At 39.8% G+C, this 18,887-nt stretch overlaps 3 protein-coding genes across 7 annotated transcripts in view; 1 reads left to right on the top strand and 2 right to left on the bottom strand.

The window, feature by feature from the left end:
* Positions 1 to 403: 403 nt before the first annotated feature.
* Positions 404 to 4,703, bottom strand: homeza (homeobox and leucine zipper encoding a). 4 transcript variants are annotated; one of them, XM_028593468.1, is made up of 3 exons: positions 4,219 to 4,703; positions 3,381 to 3,481; positions 404 to 2,986 (listed from the first exon to the last, which is right to left on the bottom strand). In XM_028593468.1, exon 3 carries the CDS (start codon positions 2,957 to 2,959, stop codon positions 968 to 970), a length of 1,992 nt encoding a protein of 663 aa, XP_028449269.1. In that variant the 5' UTR covers positions 2,960 to 2,986; positions 3,381 to 3,481; positions 4,219 to 4,703; the 3' UTR covers positions 404 to 967. The 4 variants fall into 4 exon arrangements, with proteins under 4 accessions (XP_028449269.1, XP_028449268.1, XP_028449270.1 ...); XM_028593467.1 differs by having other exon boundaries at positions 3,389 to 3,481; XM_028593469.1 differs by having other exon boundaries at positions 3,389 to 3,481; positions 4,500 to 4,703.
* A 1,229-nt stretch (positions 4,704 to 5,932) lies between these two features.
* dhrs1 (dehydrogenase/reductase (SDR family) member 1) lies at positions 5,933 to 17,241 on the bottom strand. Of its 2 annotated transcripts, XM_028592825.1 has the most exons (11): positions 17,204 to 17,241; positions 13,762 to 13,840; positions 13,597 to 13,604; positions 9,088 to 9,237; positions 8,668 to 8,811; positions 8,092 to 8,171; positions 7,740 to 7,872; positions 7,502 to 7,645; positions 7,349 to 7,418; positions 6,596 to 6,676; positions 5,933 to 6,477 (listed from the first exon to the last, which is right to left on the bottom strand). In XM_028592825.1, exons 4-11 carry the CDS (start codon positions 9,229 to 9,231, stop codon positions 6,341 to 6,343), a joined length of 933 nt encoding a protein of 310 aa, XP_028448626.1. In that variant the 5' UTR covers positions 9,232 to 9,237; positions 13,597 to 13,604; positions 13,762 to 13,840; positions 17,204 to 17,241; the 3' UTR covers positions 5,933 to 6,340. The 2 variants fall into 2 exon arrangements, with proteins under 2 accessions (XP_028448626.1, XP_028448625.1); XM_028592824.1 differs by lacking the exons at positions 13,597 to 13,604; positions 13,762 to 13,840; positions 17,204 to 17,241 and adding an exon at positions 10,054 to 10,294.
* si:ch211-14a17.10 (golgin subfamily B member 1) overlaps positions 15,890 to 18,887 on the top strand; it is a 33,187-nt gene continuing 30,189 nt past the window's right edge. Inside the window, exon 1 of the mRNA XM_028592822.1 lies at positions 15,890 to 15,970. Coding sequence (XP_028448623.1) covers positions 15,895 to 15,970 — 76 coding nt within the window. The 5' untranslated portion in view covers positions 15,890 to 15,894. The remainder of the gene's footprint in view (positions 15,971 to 18,887) is intronic.

Raw genomic sequence — 18,887 nt, 5'->3', positions numbered from 1 at the left:
AGATTATAAAACCATTAAGACGCACCCTACAGCTATTAAGACAAAATACTGACTGAATTAATGAGTGCAAATCAGAATTGAATTGGGCAATTCTGACTGTATGATGTCGATGTGATTGCTTTCTTAGTATTGTTCTCATTTTCTGGTAGAAACATGACAAATGGCAAAGTGTGTGTGTGTGTGTGTGTGTGTGTGTATATATATATATATATATATATATATATATATATATATATAAAATCAAGTGTTACTGCAGAGCGTCTGCAGGAGATTTGGGGAATGTGTCTCAGAAATATGTCGTAGACATAAGTAGAATTGGATGTACCGTGCGGTTTTCAAAAGGTCAGGATAACAGGTTTCAGTGTTAAGGGATCAAGAATGACACGGTTTAGTTAGTAACTAATATTTTGTGAAATAATTGGATTTAATGAGTATGGCAGCAGGCTCTAAAACCAAAGTGCAAGTTGTCAATTTAAAGTGTACATGTCCAGTGTGCTTTTCTCGACAAAGGAATTATTGGCTGAATAGGAATGATTACACACGGTGACGATTAGTCAACATATTCATCAACAGAAACATTTTTCCAGAGCAGTTATCTGCTTTAGACAGGTACCAGAAGCACAACCAGTTTAAATTATACTGCTACAACAGCATGCTAAAAAAAAATTATGTAGTGATATCTAAACAAAAATAATCTCAAAAAAATATAGCAAACCAGTGTACAGGTTACTGTCCTATTTGCAGCAACACAATTATTATTCAAGTCCAAAATATATTACGATAAGCAGATAATGTATCATTTATAAAAACACAAACCTCACTTTGGGCTTGTACTGGAAAGACCGGATGTTACAAACCTGCCGAAGTAAAGCAATTTAAACCAATGTAATAACTATGCTCGTTGGTGCAAAGGATGTGGAGCACTGTGCCAACTTTTAGAAATGTCCTTAAGTCTGTTTCCAGTGTCCTAATCAGCAACAATAGGTTTTTCTTCAGTCTCCCCGACACCCTGAGCTGCAAACCAATCTCGCACTTGCTGGTAGCTCATTCTTGATTTTTTGCATAGATAGTCAAGGTCTTTTTCGTGTAGCTGGCCTGCTGAAAGGTAATATGTCACCAGTGGCTGGATATCAGGGGAATCTGCACTTGTTGCATTTGCTTGAGATTTTCGTTTGCGGCTACCCCCAGCCCGAGAAGATGTCCCAGAACCACTTCCGTTAGATAAACCGCTGCTACTTTGCTGGGCTGCGAGTTCTGCCAAGAATTGGTCGCGGACCCCCTTCACCCAGCGCAGCTGGCCGTTTTTAACGGCATACCGCGTATCCCCAAACCACTGAATAACATCTGCCCGGGGTAAACCTGTAAGCTTTACAAGTTCAGTGTAATCTTCACTCTTGGGCCACTGGCAGCGTAAGAAGTTCTGCTTTAACACATCCAACTGCTCCTTGGTCTTTCTTGGTCGCCCAGCCGGAGTGAGGGCAGGGGACGTCGATGTGGATGGGGGAGTCTTTGAGACGCGCCAGGGCGTTTCTGAGGGACTGGCTTTGGCTGGGTGAGCGGACTTCTTTGATGTGCTGATGCTGTTAAAAAGCGGTTTATTAGGTGAGGCAGTCAGTGGTGGACTGCCAGAGGGGGAAGAGTATGGAGAGGACTTTAATATACCCGATGGTTCCTGCGGATCATCCGCCTCAATCTTGCAGGTCTTGGTCAGTTGCAGGGGTTGCTCCTCACCATGTTCCTCATCTTTCAAACTGTCCCCATCACCAGAAAGCTCCTCCATAACATCAAACCCTTCTGCCTCAAGGACCCTTTCGCCAAATGCTTCCAGGCTGTTTGACAAAAAGGTCTGAAAGAAATGTGAATTTCTAATCCCATTGCTACGGGCTGCCTCCTGGCCCTTCACCCCGTTTAGACTAGTCTTTTGTGTAATAAGTGGGAGGGGTTGAATTTGTTGGTCATGTTTTCCTCCAGTGGGTTGAGAGTAGTTCTGGGCTGCAGCAAGGCTTCCTCGGCCAACCCTAAGCTGGTACCGGCTGTCACTGAACCATTTACGGATGTCGTTACGGCTCAGCCCCGTTTCATCCTGCAAACGTCTAAGCTCTGCCTCTGCGGGCCAGTTCTCTCTCAGAAAGCTCTTTCGCAGGGCAGCCAGCTGAACTTTAGATTTTTTGTAGCGCCCATGACGATGCTGTTGTGTCGATGACTCGGAAAGATCAAGGGAGACATCCGCTGCTGTACTTGCTGGCGTATCCGCTGGTGGGCGGTAGAAGTATGAATCCTGAGGAGGTGGAAGGGTTGAGCTGAAACACGGGGCAGTGGGTTTGGCTGGTTTATAGGAATCTGGTGACTCACACTTTGGTTTCTTCTTCTGGGCGCTAGAGAGAGCACCGTCTACTTCATTGCTATCAGTATCTTCAATTACCAATTCCTCACAACTGCTGCTCTTGCTCTTTATTTTGGCTTCCTTGTTCGTTTCAGTATATTCGTCACAAAGCTCCGGCACTGCCAGCTTTTGCCGTGTCTCCTCTATCTCCTCTGATGACCAGCTGATACCATATTTAATCCTCTGCACCATAAACCACACCTTCACTTTGTCCAGTGGCAAGGCACATACCCGGGCCAGGGTGCTAACCTCACTGGATGATGGGTATGGAAATAAGTTAAAGGCTTGGACCAGCTCTGGGATTGTGTCAAGTTCACGGGTTTGATCCGACTGTGTCCACACCAATTTCAGTCCCTCTGACACTAGAGGCAGACACACAACAGAGTTGTGGTTAGTGGTGAAACTAGCCACACCACTCGCATTGCTGTCAGCTGAGCTGGCAGAGTGGCGCAAATCCTTGGAGGAGCGTTTAGCTTCACGTTTTCCTTCACATTCTGCCTTTGTTACTTTTCCAAAAGGCCCCTTTATGCCTGTAAATAGTCCATTTCTGCCGTTATGTTCACTGTAGGTTGCCATCTGGGTTATCAAAATAGGCTTGTTCACCTAGAAAAGAAATAAAAAACACGTTTAGTTGGTGTTTTTTTTTTTTTTTTTTTTACTTGTCTCAACTGTCAAACTGTTTTCACTTCAGATGAGATCACTGCACGGAGAAGGAAAACTTCTGAAGAGTACAGCCAAACGAGACTACGATGTTTTAAGAACTTTCAGTTCTTGTCCATTCTAAAAGTGTATTATCTGACAGCTGTTTCCCCCTTCCCCCTACTTCGCACTGCTTATTCTGAACTCCCAGTGAAACTAGTCGTATACTATGTCCAGACTGGGTTCCCCTCCCCCCAAAGTGTGGTGACTGACTTTTGTTTTGTGTGAGTGGGGGGATTGGTCGCAAAGGGTGGGTGCGTGAGGAATGGGGATCTATGAGAAATCCATCACAGCCTACTTTCTCACCCCTTCCCAATCAGGCTTTGTTCCACTCCCAAGTTCTCTGTCCCGAAAGATGAGTGTAGCCTCTTCACAAAAGGCAGATACCACAACAGAAACCTGTGGAAGGAGAAAATCAGTAGTCACACTCAAGTCCAAGTCTAGGCACGTCTACGCACTTAAACAATATTACACACTAAATTCATGTATTCATTTTCCTTATGAAACTGGTTTGAAAAACTAAATGAATATACATGTACTTTTGTTCTTAAGCAACAGGTGTTAAGCCAACACGTAAACACATCACGATGGAAATGTCAGTTAATGGCTAAATACAAGGAATTCGGAAACCCTTTTTTTTTTCTTTTTACGTTTTTGTCCCAATGTAGTCATTACCTAATGATATTAAGGCGTTTGTAATTACTTATTGGACAGTGTCTTACAAGTTAATGTAGGCTACTCTTCATTTAGGAGGTGTTGGGACAGCAGAGAAAACATTGCGCATGGCCGACGATTAAGGTCGTTTGAGTCACGCAAGAAATGTTGAAGTGTACCAAAACACGTTAGCAAACAATTATGAAAGCACTGTATTACCGTAGTCATTCGTGACACATTGAAACCCACGGGGGTTAGATCCCCTGTATTCAATGTCGTATCCTTTAAGGCACTGTGAGAGTTTGATACGTTGTATCTTTGTTTAAGTGAAACAAAAAACAACAAATAAAAGTTGCTCTCGGTGGCAATCACAATATCAGCCCGTGTCTCCCCCTTTATGGCGTACTAACTAAAACGCTTCACACTGCACAGGCGCACTTCGCTGTAAGACACGCTTCAGTGAAACACAAAAATAAACTTACCTTAAAAGCCAAAATAACCCGTTATCCCCGAGGTCCGTTTGAGCGTAAATACAACAAAAGAAACCCAGAGTTCTCCCCCCTGCCACTCCGCTTTTTATGGCCGAAGTTTCGAGGGGGACCAGGGAAACAATACCGTCCGTCTGTCGATTTGACCCTTGTCTTATTTATGTAGCACCTCGACGGATTACGGTCGGGATACAAAGATGCGAGGCGACCAAGTTTGTCGTCTTTCGTAAAGAGTTTAGTCGTCGGCTAAATCCTGCCGTATGGGGCACAGATACCTCAATCCGCGAGATTCAGGTATGAATTTGAGTCGCCGTTACTTCGTCCTCCTCGGTCCATCCGTTGTTGCTTTTGTTCTTTAACTGAGAAGTGTTTTCGCCGTCCGGCCAGATCGAGGCGAGGCGGAGCTGAGGACCAGGAAGCCCAGAAGGCCCAACTGACTCTCGCACAGTGACGGCGGAGTGGGTGTGCCAGTCTGGGAGAGCAGGCCATGGATTGGAGGGAGGAGGCGCCTGTATAATAAATCCGTGGCAGTAGGCTAAACATTTTCACGTCAACCATTCACACCAGTCCCCTCCAAATCAGGCCCCCCCCACCCAACATCTCATATGATTTCCATCGAGAATCGTCTTGTTAAATTTAAACATTTCATTCATCAAACTCCCACTGTCCTATAGAGCTGTAGCCTACATAACAGGACTTTAATCATTTCTAATTTACTTACAGGGGTTCTGTAGCCTCCCCAAGACCCATGAAAAAACTTAGAGCTTCATCAGTCCAGGGCCATAGCCACCAGTGAGAACACTATATTTCTGTAAGTTACATTATACAGTTAAAAATAAAAACATCATGGTATTTTATAGGCGGATTATACTAGTTTTAGACTCAGTAACTACTTACCAACAAATAACTAAAGAAGAAAGTATTTATTTTCTTTTTTTGCTAAAAGTACAGAGGCTTTGAAGCTGCATTTAAACCTTCAAGTTGATTGAATGTAACTTAAAGAAAATAAAATAAGAAATAAAATATGAAAAATCCAAATAAATAAAACCTGTACTTGACCCCAGTATCTCTATAACCATGGCTAGGCCCCTGAATCATTTCCCAATTTCACCAAAATTAAGACCCAGACAGGTTTAGACGTACGGTTGTACCCACATTCTAATAACTAGTTTACAACCTGTTAGGCTTTTCATTATAAACAAGATGGAAGCATACAATCAATTGTTCCAGTGATACTGTCCTTGAGCAAAATGTTGAATTCCTGTCAGCTTCAGACATGATGTCATGTCACTGAAAGCAGGGCAGCTGGATTTTAGTCATACATATCTGAGTCAGAGGGAGCATTTATAATTAAGTGTTAATGCTAAATAATAGAATCATATAGACAAGGTGTACATATCAATCTTTCTACACGGAATTCAACTGTTTTTATTTAAGAAATCTTTTTTGATCAATTTGAAGATGCTATCAATTTGTTATTATGCAAATAGGAATGAAGTGAAAGCAGCAATGAGTTGACATTTCTTTATTGAACCAGTTGGTACTGTAGTAGTTTTAGTAATAGTAATAGTAGTGCGTATAGTATTGTTATGTGTATATATACATTTTTAAGGAATATAACAATCAAATCCTGAAATAAGTGAAAAAATACACAAGCATTTCTATGTTTCTAAATGTGTCATGTTTGGATAGTTATGCTTTTGTATACTGCTTAAGAAAAAAACATTACATGTAGCAAATAACAACAAAATCCCATTTCACACGTTGTGGCTTCCCCCACAACTGACATTAGTGTTAAATTCCTAAAATAGGAATAAGCATCCTTCAAGTTTAATGTTGTTTACCTCAAACTTCATACAACTGCTTTCATTAAGCACTAAAGTAGGAATGGATGTACATATAATATAAATGTATTACGTAGCATATGTATTTTCAATAATACTTCAATCCTTCACAAAAATATCGTCAGTCTAAATTGTTTGGCTTCTTGTCAGCCGTTAGCCATTAGTAATGGATTTGATCACTGACATGGTAACTATAGGTTTGGCTCGAATTGTGACCATATAGTTGAAAACACAGTAGGATACTGTCACTTCAGTATGGATATAGAGAATGTTTAGAACCGGCTACTAGCCAGGGTGAGCACAAAGCGTGGCAGGCGTAGGAATGAAGGGACAACAGCTGACAGCCAGGAGAGATATGGGACCTGCGTCACCAGGAATTTTAGGGAAGTGTAATCAGTTACACTCCGTCCTGGAAATAAACAGATAAAATATTAGAATTATGTGAGTTTACATAGTTTTTTTTCAAATCTATAAAAAAAAAAAAAAAAAAAAAAAAAAAAAAAAAGAAATTGCTGATACAAACTTACCATCAACATCTCGTATCCCATAGCGCCTTGCCAGGTCACAAGTCATGAGTACTTTCCCAGTCAGAGACATCAGATTTTTATCTTTAAAAAAGGAGAACGACAAAGCAAATTAGGTTTAGTTTGCAAATAAGACTCTCAAAAAAAAACGGTTGAAACAGTAAATTATTCTCAACAATAAAATAAAACCAAAAACTGACGAGACGACCTAATGCGTGCTGACGAGAATGTGCATCAGGCACACAACACTGTTACGCAGGATGTCGGGCAACGCCCCCCCCCTGGTGAAATACCAAGTTTTTAGGGAGTCCCTTGGCCATCTACGAGAGAAAAATGGAGTGGTCTTCCGGGATTTAGTTCAATTGGGCAAGCTGCGATTGTTTTTTTCATATCGGCGAGTATTGGCCATGTTTCATGCTGTCCCGAGACGAAGACTCGTAATGGGAATATCATGGAGGACGTCAACAGCGGAGACAGCTGACCAGTCCTGTGAGTTTTCACTACATCAGAACTTATTCGGCAAAGGCGTTTCTGTATCCCATTTAGCACATCAACTTTTTTTTTCTACAAAAAGGCAAAGACCACCTTAATGGAGCGTAAAACGTTTTTGCTCAATTGAGGAAGTTTTAATGAAATGTTGCTATTTTCATTAATCTTTTCTAATGTGATACTTCAAAATGCACATAAACATACATGAATGCAAACATGGCTAATCTGACTGTGAGGTGATTACGATCTCATACGGTATAATCCTACCTTTTGCCAGATTGACAATGCACATCCCGCTCACTTCTGTGGTTTCTCCATTGGCAAATACATCTTTAAACTGAGCAAAAGAAAATCCAGACATTTAACAAAAAATTAAGTAACTACCAGGGAAAAGGATTTGTTGTTAAGAGAATATTCTACCTTGGAATCTTCACCCTGTGGGGTTTTTTTCTCCAATATTAACTGAGACACCAACTCTGTTTGTACCGCTCCCGGCCACAGACTGACAGAAGCCACTCCTCTACTTTTCAGCTCAACAGCCATGTCTGCTGCCAGCCTGTCACACTGGAAACAATCCACAAAACAGGTTTTTATTACACTGACCTAATTACACAGCACATGTACATAAATCTAAGAGTTAATGAGAAAGATAACTTACTGCGGCTTTACCAACACCATATGGTACATTAAAAATATAGCGCAGCCCACCCATAGATGAAATGGTGACTATCAAACCCCGTCCTTGAGCCACCATCATCCGGGATGCATAAACTGAGAAGAAATAGTGGCCCCTGCCACAAAGATAAAAATGGAAATCAGTTAAATAATTTTTTTTTTAACCACACTATGTTATGTATTTCTGAAAGCGCTACTAATGACAAAAATAAAATAAAAAAATCAAGCTGAACTCTAAACTAAAAAGGCAAAAACAAATTGAGTAACAGCTGATGACTGGACACGAGTAGATGACTCAGTTGACGTATCAGACATGACTAAGCACAAAAGCATACCTGAGGCCTGTGTTGTTAATGGAATCCCAAATGGACGGATCCATTTCCCAGAACTTGGTCCCCATGTTATCGAAGATAGTCTGGAATAACAATCACGTGTAGAGTTCAGGTAAAAAGGTCACACAGTGTTGATGTGTTTCACAAGTAATTTGTAAAGTGTAAAGTGAGCGACACATCAAGTAGTGTTTCATGTCAGTGCGGTAGAGCTGGGCGAAATGGAGAAAATCAAATATCCCGATATTTTTGACCAAATATGACGATGTCGATATTGTAGAGTTGACTATTGGTGCTTTCACAAAACCTTAACACAATGAGATTTTTGAGAAATAATCATCCGTAATGTGGTTACAATCACTAAGTGGGTAAAGGCAAATAATAAAACAGCTAGTAAGTCTGGTGAGTTCAGACAAGTACATCACGTTACTGTGATGCAGCCTTTAAAACCAGAAACAGGCAACTATTGTGTCATATCACGATATTACAATATCCAAAATTGAAGATGATATCTAGCCTCATATATCGATGTTGATATAATATCGATATATTGGCCAGCCCTACAGTGTGGTATATATCTACCTGTACTCCAGCATAGGCATTGTTGACCAGGATATCCAGCCTGCCATTCTGTTCACGTTTGATCTGTTCAAACAGGTCTTCAATGTCTTTGTCTTTTGTAGAATCACAGATAACGGGCACACAGTTTCCACCCCTCTCCTTAACCTGTGTTAAGTACAAACACATCAGCTGTGAACCATAGAGTCAAAACTTCACCGAAACACTACTACTACTACAAAACTGCAGAGCAGAAAACACCAACGTTTCAGCTGCAACATTTTTTCTAGGTCATCCACCGGACAAGAACTGGAGAGAGGAATGTGCATTTTTGTGAGCTGAGCAAGATAGGTCAACATAGATAATGGTAATATTGCCTTTGCCTCTCTACCGGACAGCTGTCTGATATAGCCCTTACAAGAAAAGTCAAGCTCAAAATTTCACCTGTGCAGCGGTTTGTTTCAGAGTGTTCTCCTGGCGCCCTGTGATGTAGACCGTGGCTCCTGCCTCAGACAGCTGGAGAGCTATTCCCCTGCCAATGCCTCTGGAGGCACCTGTTACTACACACACCCAGCCTGACAGGGACATTTCCTTCTGGGGGAGGAAACGACACCACAAACTGATCAGTAGTAAGTAGTAAATACACCACGTTAACCAAATGTACATACAATTAGTAGAGGTCTGTCAGTTAAATGTGATCAGAGGTCAACAGGGAAACCCCCACTGTCCATAGTTCACTTATAATCTAGAGGAGCCATGTTTTTCCAATTGCATTTTGTCCAGTCACTGTGATTCAGCATTAAGAATGTGCAGTTTGACACCTGATAAAAGTGATATCAGTGACCATGATCAGTGATAAAATGGATTATGAATTTCAAACTTGGCCCAAATCAATAATAAAACGTAGACCTTATAAAATGTAACAACATAATAAAAGTTTAATAATTATTGACTACGGCGACGTATTTGTTTTTTATTTATTTGATATATAACATCTGTTCAGTTTCTGACGTATTGGTACTATCAGAAACATCTGTTCGGTTTCTGACGTATTGTTACTATCAGAAACATCTGTTCAGTTTCTGATATAAAGAGAGAGAAACATGTAGCGAGCTCTTTTTACTCCGTTTTTTCTTCTCTCGTTTGAACAACTAATTTGATGTTGTGACGAACTTCTTCTGGCTTAGATAAGTTAACAAAAAACTTGTATTGCGTGAAAGATCCAGTCAAAGCTTAACAACTTCTAGGAGAAACTGACGACTCGTTTAGCTAGCCAGACGATTTGATTAAATTGTAATTAATGCTTATCAGTGGCGTGACTCTGCCGTTATTTAACACATTAGATTGGATTGTAAAATTAACTTTAAACTATATAGAGTTCGCTCGTTTTCATAAAATAACATTACCTACCTTATTCCACAGAAAGCGCTGGATTTGGTTTGTCAAGTCTCAAGAATAATTCTTCCGATGAAACCGACAAGGAAACGTATCGCTACAGACGTCACGACTGGTTTGTGCTGCTGTTTATTCTATTGTCCTCGTACTGAGTAGCCTAATGCCTCAAGCTACAAACAATGTGTGAGCAATGTGACAGTAATCAAGGCTATCAAGGCACGATATCTAGCGTAGTATCGCGAGAAGACGCAAGATCAAGCAGAGAGTGGACCCGAACCATAGACAGAACTGAGAATTCTCTTAAGCTTACTTCCTCCTTCGCTTGAAATCTGCTAAATTTAACATGAGCACGTTTTGAACACCAGTGACTGAGTTGTAGGACATTTTGGCGTATTTTACAACAGTTTACATCATGAAAGGTCAAACATCAGACAGTGAGCTATCTTAGTTACTGTTAGGTGTCGGAGGTGGTCTCTGGTTTAACCATTGACATATATAAAAGGGTTTAATTTACAACATTTCACACAAGATGGCGCTATTGTCCTCCCATAGACTCTTTAGTCTTCCTAAAATGCCCGAATCAGTAGAAACGGTAGTAGAGCGTTCTCTTAATACATCCGTGTAGTAGAGCAGCTAAATCATAGCTGATATGAATCTGAAAAATAATCAGGTGGTGTGATCTTAAGGAACATGCACTCTCTTTGCTGCTGTGATCTGTAATGTAATCACAGTTTTTTTTCTGTCCTATATAGTAGGCCTATAGGTGTTATTTTTCCCACTGAGTTAAGTTAGTGTATGAATTATTGTCTTGGTTGGCATCAATAGTTTACATTAAAAGTGGGGCCACTGGTTGGAAAAGGTTTTGTCCTCCTAAATAATTTGAATCAAGCCTTTCAAGTGTAACAGAACTGTATTGTAGGCATACTTTGTATCCTGTTCCTTGTGCTTTTTGTAATAGACCGGAAAATATGTGAAAAGTATGTTCACATTTTCATAAAAGCATGGAATTTTGGTACACTTTTACAGTTTGGGGTGCCAAACATTTTCAGAAAGGAAGCCATCGCAAAAACGCCTCGTGGCAGCCATTTTACTTTCTGCCATAACCAAATGATGTGTTTTGCATCATATCTCCTGAACCAAACATGGTAACACAGAATAGGTGATGTCTCCCCCTATGTTTTGATGGTCAAGGATTACAATGATACCAAATACAACATCATAAACAACATTTGCATCCTGCAAAAGAAAATGCCACAATATTACATAAGGTCAACTGTTCACACAATACAGTAATGTGAGCTATTTAAATTAGCAGGATACATGGTTAAACCATGGTCTTACCAATGTATTGCTGTGTGTACTTCGACCACAGCAATCCCACCAATCGGTCCCAAAATGTCACAGTTACAGAGGAAATGCAGTACACATATTCTTTATAACTCTTTACAATCAATTCCCTGAAAGAACCAAGCAGGGCTGCCTAGTTGCACATTCTAAATCTTCTTCAAAACTTGAATTTCAGCATGTAGCTTGCTAGCTCGAAGTTTGTTGTTGTTTCCAGGAGGGAACGGAGTTTGAGAACGGTAACACACAGAGAGAGCGGAAGGAGAGGGTGAGGCAATTAACCTGGAAATGTTGATCCAAACTATGTTCTCGCTAATGCGGCTCCCTCTTTTCATTCACTCTCTAGCTTGCTAGTTATGGGTGTTCACCCTGTTTGCAGTGATTCCCACCACATAGCATCTTTTAGGCATTTTTCTGTTATTTGCTGGCAGACGGAATTGACCGAATTGGAACCTTTACACATTACAAAGTCAATGAAGAGTTGGCCGTTGTCGCCGGGACTTAATTGTGCTCTTTCGCTATACTGTTTTATTCTTTATAGTCACTGTATCATCAGGGTTAATGAACAAAAGGATTACGGGTTAAAAACTGTTGCATGCATGCAACAGACATTATAATCCAAAGTCTTGCCTAGGTTCTCAAATTCTGCGATTTCCTTCTTCAATGTCACTACATGCACAATTAACGTTTTACCTTAACAGTTTATGATGTTGTATTTGGTATCATTGTAATCCTGGACCATAAAAACATGGGGGGAGATATCACCTATTCTGTGTTATCATGTTTGGTTCAGGAGATATGATGCAAAATGTTAGGTTTAGGGAAATGGCGGACCCAAAAATGCAGAGACAACAGGGCAGTGGTGAGCTTGAGGATTTAATAAATAAAAAGGTATACAACAAAAAGAGTCCTGAAGAAAGCAGGCAAAAATCGGACCAAAAACCGTTGAGGAACCAAAAGACCAGGCAGAAAAATAAACAGGAACGCCGAGACGACACACACACACACACACACACACACACACACACACACACACACACACACACACACACAAGACATGGGAGAAACAGACTACAAAATAAAACAGGAAACTGAAGCATAAAACCTACACAAGGATGAAAACAGGGTAAAACGCAACAGAGAACACAAGAGATAGTAAACAACAAGGAAACAGGGAATAAATTAACACAAAAAACAGGAAAAACTTTAACAGAAAACCACAACCATGACACAAAACACATAATTCGCTTATGGCGGAAAGTAAAATGGCCGCCATGGCCACCACGAGGCTTTTTTGCAATGGCTCCTTTTCTGAAAATGTTTGGCACCCCAAAGTCATTGCTGTTATGAAAAAAGTGAACATTTCACCTCAAATTTGCACATATCTGGACTATAATACAGTATAGTGATTAGTACATTTTGACATACCACAGCCACATAAAACAAGTTAGAAATAGAAACATTCTTGAACATATACATTCTTCTATTACCTGCTAGTTGAAAACTAATGGAGCACCACACAAATAAATAGTTACTCAGCTAAACTTGTAGTAACTGGCATCACGTCACAAATAATGACTTGAGTAGAACATATTTAGTCAATCATTCTCAGCAAAGGAATTTCAAGTCAAACTAAGCAAATATATTATAATGCTATTAAATCATGATAGCATACAATATTCTGCATCATGGTCAACATTTCTGCATAATACTATAGTATATTGTATATAATAGGTATATTTGTTGTGTTAAAGATTACTTTCTTGTCAGTCTTTTCCTGTGGTGGCCCCTTATCTTTTAACTCTGGTGACCTCCTATTTCCCAGCATCAACCAGTGCCAATCTGAGCAGAGGTCTGATCAATAACTGGAAACGTGTCCTAGTGAGTATTATTCCACTGCATTATATTTTCAAAAGTTGTTTTTAGAGATATTCTTTTTTTTCGTATAAAGATATAGTCACAGTTTAAATACTTGTTGTGATCTTTGTGAGAAACTCTCAAATGCAAAAAAAAAATAAAATTCACAAGCATTTACATAATTCTTAATTTTTTTACAGTTCGGCCACTTCAGTATGCATATAGGCAATGTTTAGAACCGGCTATTAGCCAGGATGAGCACCAAGCGTGGCAGGCATAGGAATGAAGGCACAGCAGCTATCAGTAGAGATATGGGACCTGCATCAGGAGGAATTTTAGGGTAGTGTAATCACTTACACTCTGTCCTGGAAATAAACAGATGAACAAAATAATCAAATTATGTGACTGTACATAATAGTATGTTCAAATCTAAAAAACAAACTTGGCTGAAACAACTGGTGAGCAATGTGACAGATACAAGCCTATCAAGGCCAGATGAAGCAGTGGAGACTTCTAGCTCACCCAGTAGAGTCTGCTCCCAACGTAGGCTACGTTCTTGGTGGCCTGGGTTCGAATCTGACCTGTAGCCTTGTTCATTTATCTGTGGATTGAGCATTTTGATAATTTGACTTCACAGTATTTATATAACAACTTAAACTGCTTTATAATCAAAAAAGACATTGAAATCAAACATTTTATAATATGGGACCTTTAGAGTGCTCATATTATGCCTTTTGGCTTTTTCCCTTTCCTATATTGTGTTATATATCTTTTTTGTGCATGTTATAGGTTTACAAAGTGAAAAAGCCCAAAGTCCACCCCAAAGGCACTTACCATCTCCAACAGAAAACACTGTTCACAAACTGCTCCAAACAGCTCTATTGTAGTCCAGCCTTTACTTCCGTGACGAATGTGCTTCACTTTGTAACACACGTTATAATGCTCGCCTAGCTGCTAGCGTGGCACTCATACTCTGCTTCTGACTGTCTAGTAGTCCTTTCCTAGCTACTGTGCATGTGCGACTCCCAACAAAGATGGAACAGAAGTGCGATGCCTCACTCTGTAGCTAAAACAGAGAGCTCAACACACAGGGTGAAAAGAGGAGCTAAAGCAATGTGCAGTACAACAAAAATATGGTGTTTTTTAGAAATGAAACCACATAAACCTATTCTGGTACAGCCTCTAAATACAATTATGAACCTGAAAATTAGCATAATATGAGCACTTTAATTCATATTGTACTTTTTGTTATGGTAAATTTACATTTTAGACAGATTGGCTTTATTGACTACTGCTCAAGATCTAATCCAAGAAATGTTTTTTCAGTTTCCATTTTCTGCATTCAAAATGTCCTCACCCAACATGTCAGCGAGTAGTGGAATGATTTGTGACTTGGAATCATTGTGCATTGTGATGTGTGTATAGTTCCACTTTTCTCCCACAGTCCAGATACTTGGATGTCAAGTAGAATTTAGGTTGAAAATGTTAGGATTGTGTTAATGTTAGGGTTTGTGGTCATTACCCAGAAAACAAAATCAGCAACAGGGACAACTTGTTAAACATATAATTTATCACCTGATAGTGGATTATTAACTGGTTGCTGGCATCCTATTACAAAAAAAGATTAGAATAAAAAAAACATTTAGTTAATTGTTACCAAAACATTCACTTTACGGGAAACATTCACAGGAAATACTGTAAACATGGGCCGAAGCTCAGGTCATGGGTATTATAAAGCAAATACTGAGGTCTGCGGATGAAGCAAAATCTCTGAAGACCTTGGCTGCTCCATGCTCTGTGCACTGGCGCCACGGAGGGTAGCCAAACATCATTCATCTAAATACAATGCCCACACAAAGATGACACAGAGCTGTTTGTCAATTTCAACCTGTCAGTTGTAGAATGTATCATCATAATTTAAATTTTACTTGTCACTTAAATTTTTGAGTGGAATGATTACCTCACTAAGCATTGTTTGATTTTTCAATTTAATTCAGTTTCCAGTCTATATATTGATGGTGTCTTATGTGTCTTATGGTGAAGCTATTACACAGACATTACAGTTTACAATGATAATTCTTAAATCATATTCTTACATTTATTTAGGCTATTTATATAGACAGATTATTATATTATATATTATTATATATTATAGACAGGTATCAGGACTTACTCGGTTGACATGGAGACATAGATAGATTGACTGAATGGTATCATGGCACACAAACAAAGCATTATTTCCTAGACATTGTAAATGTTGTAAAAAATGCCTGCCATGGTTTCTATCTGATTTCTAAATGTTGGGCAATTGGGACTCTGACCTTTTATTGAACGTTACCACAATGTTTGCACTTCTGCAATACTGTATTCAATGAAACCTCTTCTTTATTGACTTTTCATGAAAATCAATCTTTGAACTAATTAAATGTAATGTTCTCATACATTTTGTAATTAGCTTTATTGTGTATAATATATATATATAGTTGTAAATGTGTGCCAACTATTTGTACATCATAGCTTTTAAGTTTTTGTACAACGTGGTCATTGGTCTGTGCCTTCTTTTTTGGGATGCCCCCTCCACCCCCTGATATTGATCATTCAGAGGTGTATAAAAAGCATTAGGTAGATGAGGAGAGTTTTAAGACAAACAGTACAATGGCTGGGGGTTCTCTCTTCGTTTGGATTCCCTTCCTTCTCTCATGTGTCTTTCAAGTTTCTGACAACAGACATGGTAAGTCAAGTTGATTTTTAATTATTTAGCCCAGTGGTTCTCAACCGGTGAGGCCCACCCCCCTGGGGGGGGGCGCAAGTAGGTTACAGGATGGGAGAAAAAAAAAAAAGAATTCAGAAAAAGAATTTCCCCCATGTTGAGATGCAAGTGGTTGGACTGTAACACACAAACAAATCATCCTCCTGGCGACTTTTTTGTCAAAAACTAATCTAGCGACTTTTACTGGTGTTATTGGAGACTTTTGTGGTGTTTGGAGACTCGAAAGCACGTATCACTCTGCAGCTACTGTGCTCAACGAGCAGCGGGTGTTGCCGTGAGCGGCTCCCCCGTCCAAAAGCACTCCCAGGCGGTCAGTCTCTCAGTAGCCTCGCGCACCAGTCCCAGCCTGCAGTCGGACCAGAGAGGAGACACACACCACTCCTCATATAAACTTCACACCAAAACTTGACCTATGGCATGGCCGCATCAGTCGAGGGAACTGCGACATGTTCCCCAGCCTTGCAGACCTTATTTTATTTATTTCAAGGGGGGGGGCCCTGACTTTGCCAGGCTGAGACCGCAGCATTCACAACAATGTTGCTAGACGCTAGTCTCACATAGCCAGACGTTACTCCACAGCACATCGGAGTAGCTAACGTTAGATGCTGGCTATATTGACAGTCATAAAAGCCCGTGCTCACGCTGAGCTCTGTAACCAACTGACAGACACACTTTTTCGGCTTAAAATGACAGTATGAACCGCTAAAAACACAACAACCTCACTGTCCTCTCCACACGCCAGTCAGGAACACTTCCTCGGCTTAGAATTAAAATACAAAACGCTAAAAATACCACTACCTTGCCGACGGAAAACACACTTCATTGGCTTAGAATTACGGCAACAATCGCTAAACACACTGCAAACTCACAGTCCTCTCTTTCCGATTTACAGCCCCCCTCTCGTGGCTTAAAATAACTCACCGTTGTCGGCTCCAGCCGCTAAACTACACATTGTAAACAGCCATGGGCTGCATGCCTGGTCCTCCCGATAACGTTAACAGTTAGGAGGGTTAGCATGGCGGCGTTAGCCAGGACCAGTCGGGATCACTTTACTGGCTATGTCTCAATTGTTTTTGCGAGTAACCAACTCGGTTACTCTAGCTATATAATTCAATGTGAGTACACAAATGTTGAAATGACAAAAAATGCCCATCCCTAGTAGCTGTGATAAATTAGCCTGAAGCTAATGCTTACCTGTTCAGGAGAAAATAAGCCAACTCTGCGTCCTTTTGGGATCTAAGCTGTCTCCATCTTTCAAATACATCTCCAATATTTACCAGGGGGTTGTTACGTCTCTGGTCACGCAACTGTTAGAAACATGCTGTTTTCTTTTTTTATGTCATGTAGAAATCTATCTCCATTGATCCTGTTCGTTTGTTTGCTGCTTTCATGGCTGTACTACCGTTACAGCTGTAGCGCGCTGGGTTTATGTTTTTACAGGTATATCTGGCAACCCGGCCTGGCTGTCAAACTGGGCCGTTGATAACACACAGATCAAAACATAAACAAATTCCGTCACGGAATGTAAATTTCAAAATGAAAAAATACTGACATTAGCATTGTTGTCAGAAAAGATAGTATTTCAGTTTAACATGTTTCCTTAATATCTGATGAGGCATTGGTGTCTTTTTCGGATTTATTACAGTACAAATATTACATATTGGACCTTTAACATCAATGTACGCTGTAACGATTTTTCATTATATAGTCACTGAAGCGGCTGCTGTTTGGTTGTTCAGTACTGTCTGCTCTCTGCAGCAGGCGGGGCTGCTGCTCCATTTCTATGGAGCTAAATCGGGGCCAAATGTTTTGTTCATTCGAAAAAAATATATATAGTTGAAAAAATAAAGCTTGAAATTGAAAATTTAAGTTTTGGTCAAAACTTGGAAAAAATAAAACCATGTATTTGAACTAAAAATAAGTGTACCAATTTTTCTTTCAGTTTGAATAAAATATAGATTCAATTCTGGAATTATTTTGAATAAATTATAAATTTTCATTTTTCACTTTTATATTTGTTTTCAGTTCCACATTTCATGTTTTCAGATTCAAAAGTTATTTTTTACGGCTTCAAATCTTTTTTTACGGCTTCAAATCTTTTTTTTCGGTTTCAGATCTGTTTTTCACTTTCAGATATTTTTTTTTCGGTTTGAGACTTTTGGCCCTGATTTGGCGTGGGGGCGTGGCTTCAACTCAGAGGGGCGTGGCATTATGAGTGACAGCCTATCAAAGAAGGCAGAAGACTCCTCTGTCATGTTGACTTCAGGAAATGGTGTTACTGTGAGAACTATGACTGAATGCTTTCTATCCACTATATACATGTGATTTTTACTTAAACTGATGCCAGTGTCAAAGTTCCATTTAAAATGTTTTGGACAACAAATGGTACCAATTACATTATAAGAGCAATAAACTGTGCCAGATTGTGCAGTTCAGCAGGAACAATGACTTCTCCCACTTCCATGTATGACTTATAGCACCACAGTATTCACTGGCACCAGCCCACAGGTAGGACATGTGAAAGATATTAGCATTTTTGAATAGATACTTTGCGACGTTATCCCCTCAGTGGCATTTTTTTTTTGTGATTAACACATAAAAGGAAAATAGGTGGACAGCTGGACAAAGCTGGCAATCAAGCATCGCTAGCACTAAAGTTAGCATTAACTAACGTTAGCTTCACACTAGCTGGTGTTTTTACACTAATTTCAGTGTCCAGCTCAAGTTTTTTTTTACTTTAACGTGTATTGGTCTTTGTTAACCTCGGTTTGTCAGAATGACCATAACTTGACACTGGCTGCAGTGAAGAAGGTCTCCTTTTATAGAGTAGACAAATATGACTTTACATTAATGCTCTGGCCTGATAAATTACGTTTTA

Source organism: Perca flavescens, chromosome 12 (genome assembly GCF_004354835.1).
Source record: "Perca flavescens isolate YP-PL-M2 chromosome 12, PFLA_1.0, whole genome shotgun sequence".
Classification (NCBI taxonomy): Eukaryota; Metazoa; Chordata; class Actinopteri; order Perciformes; family Percidae; genus Perca; species Perca flavescens.
Note: the sequence above shows the minus strand (reverse complement) of the source record. Positions and strands in the feature narration are given on the sequence as shown.

Excerpts from the sequence above, each read along its gene's own strand:
- homeza (XM_028593466.1), bottom strand. Across the intron at positions 2,987-3,388 it reads CAAAGCCTGATTGGGAAGGG|GTGAACAAGCCTATTTTGAT; the intron begins GTGAGAAAGTAG and ends TTTCTTTTCTAG.
- dhrs1 (XM_028592825.1), bottom strand. The coding sequence starts at position 9,231 with ATGTCCCTGTCAGGCTGGGTGTGTGTAGTAACAGGTGCCTCCAGAGGC. Across the intron at positions 7,873-8,091 it reads ATTAACAACACAGGCCTCAG|GGGCCACTATTTCTTCTCAG; the intron begins GTATGCTTTTGT and ends TCTTTGTGGCAG. Across the intron at positions 7,646-7,739 it reads ATGGTGTTGGTAAAGCCGCA|TGTGACAGGCTGGCAGCAGA; the intron begins GTAAGTTATCTT and ends GATTGTTTCCAG.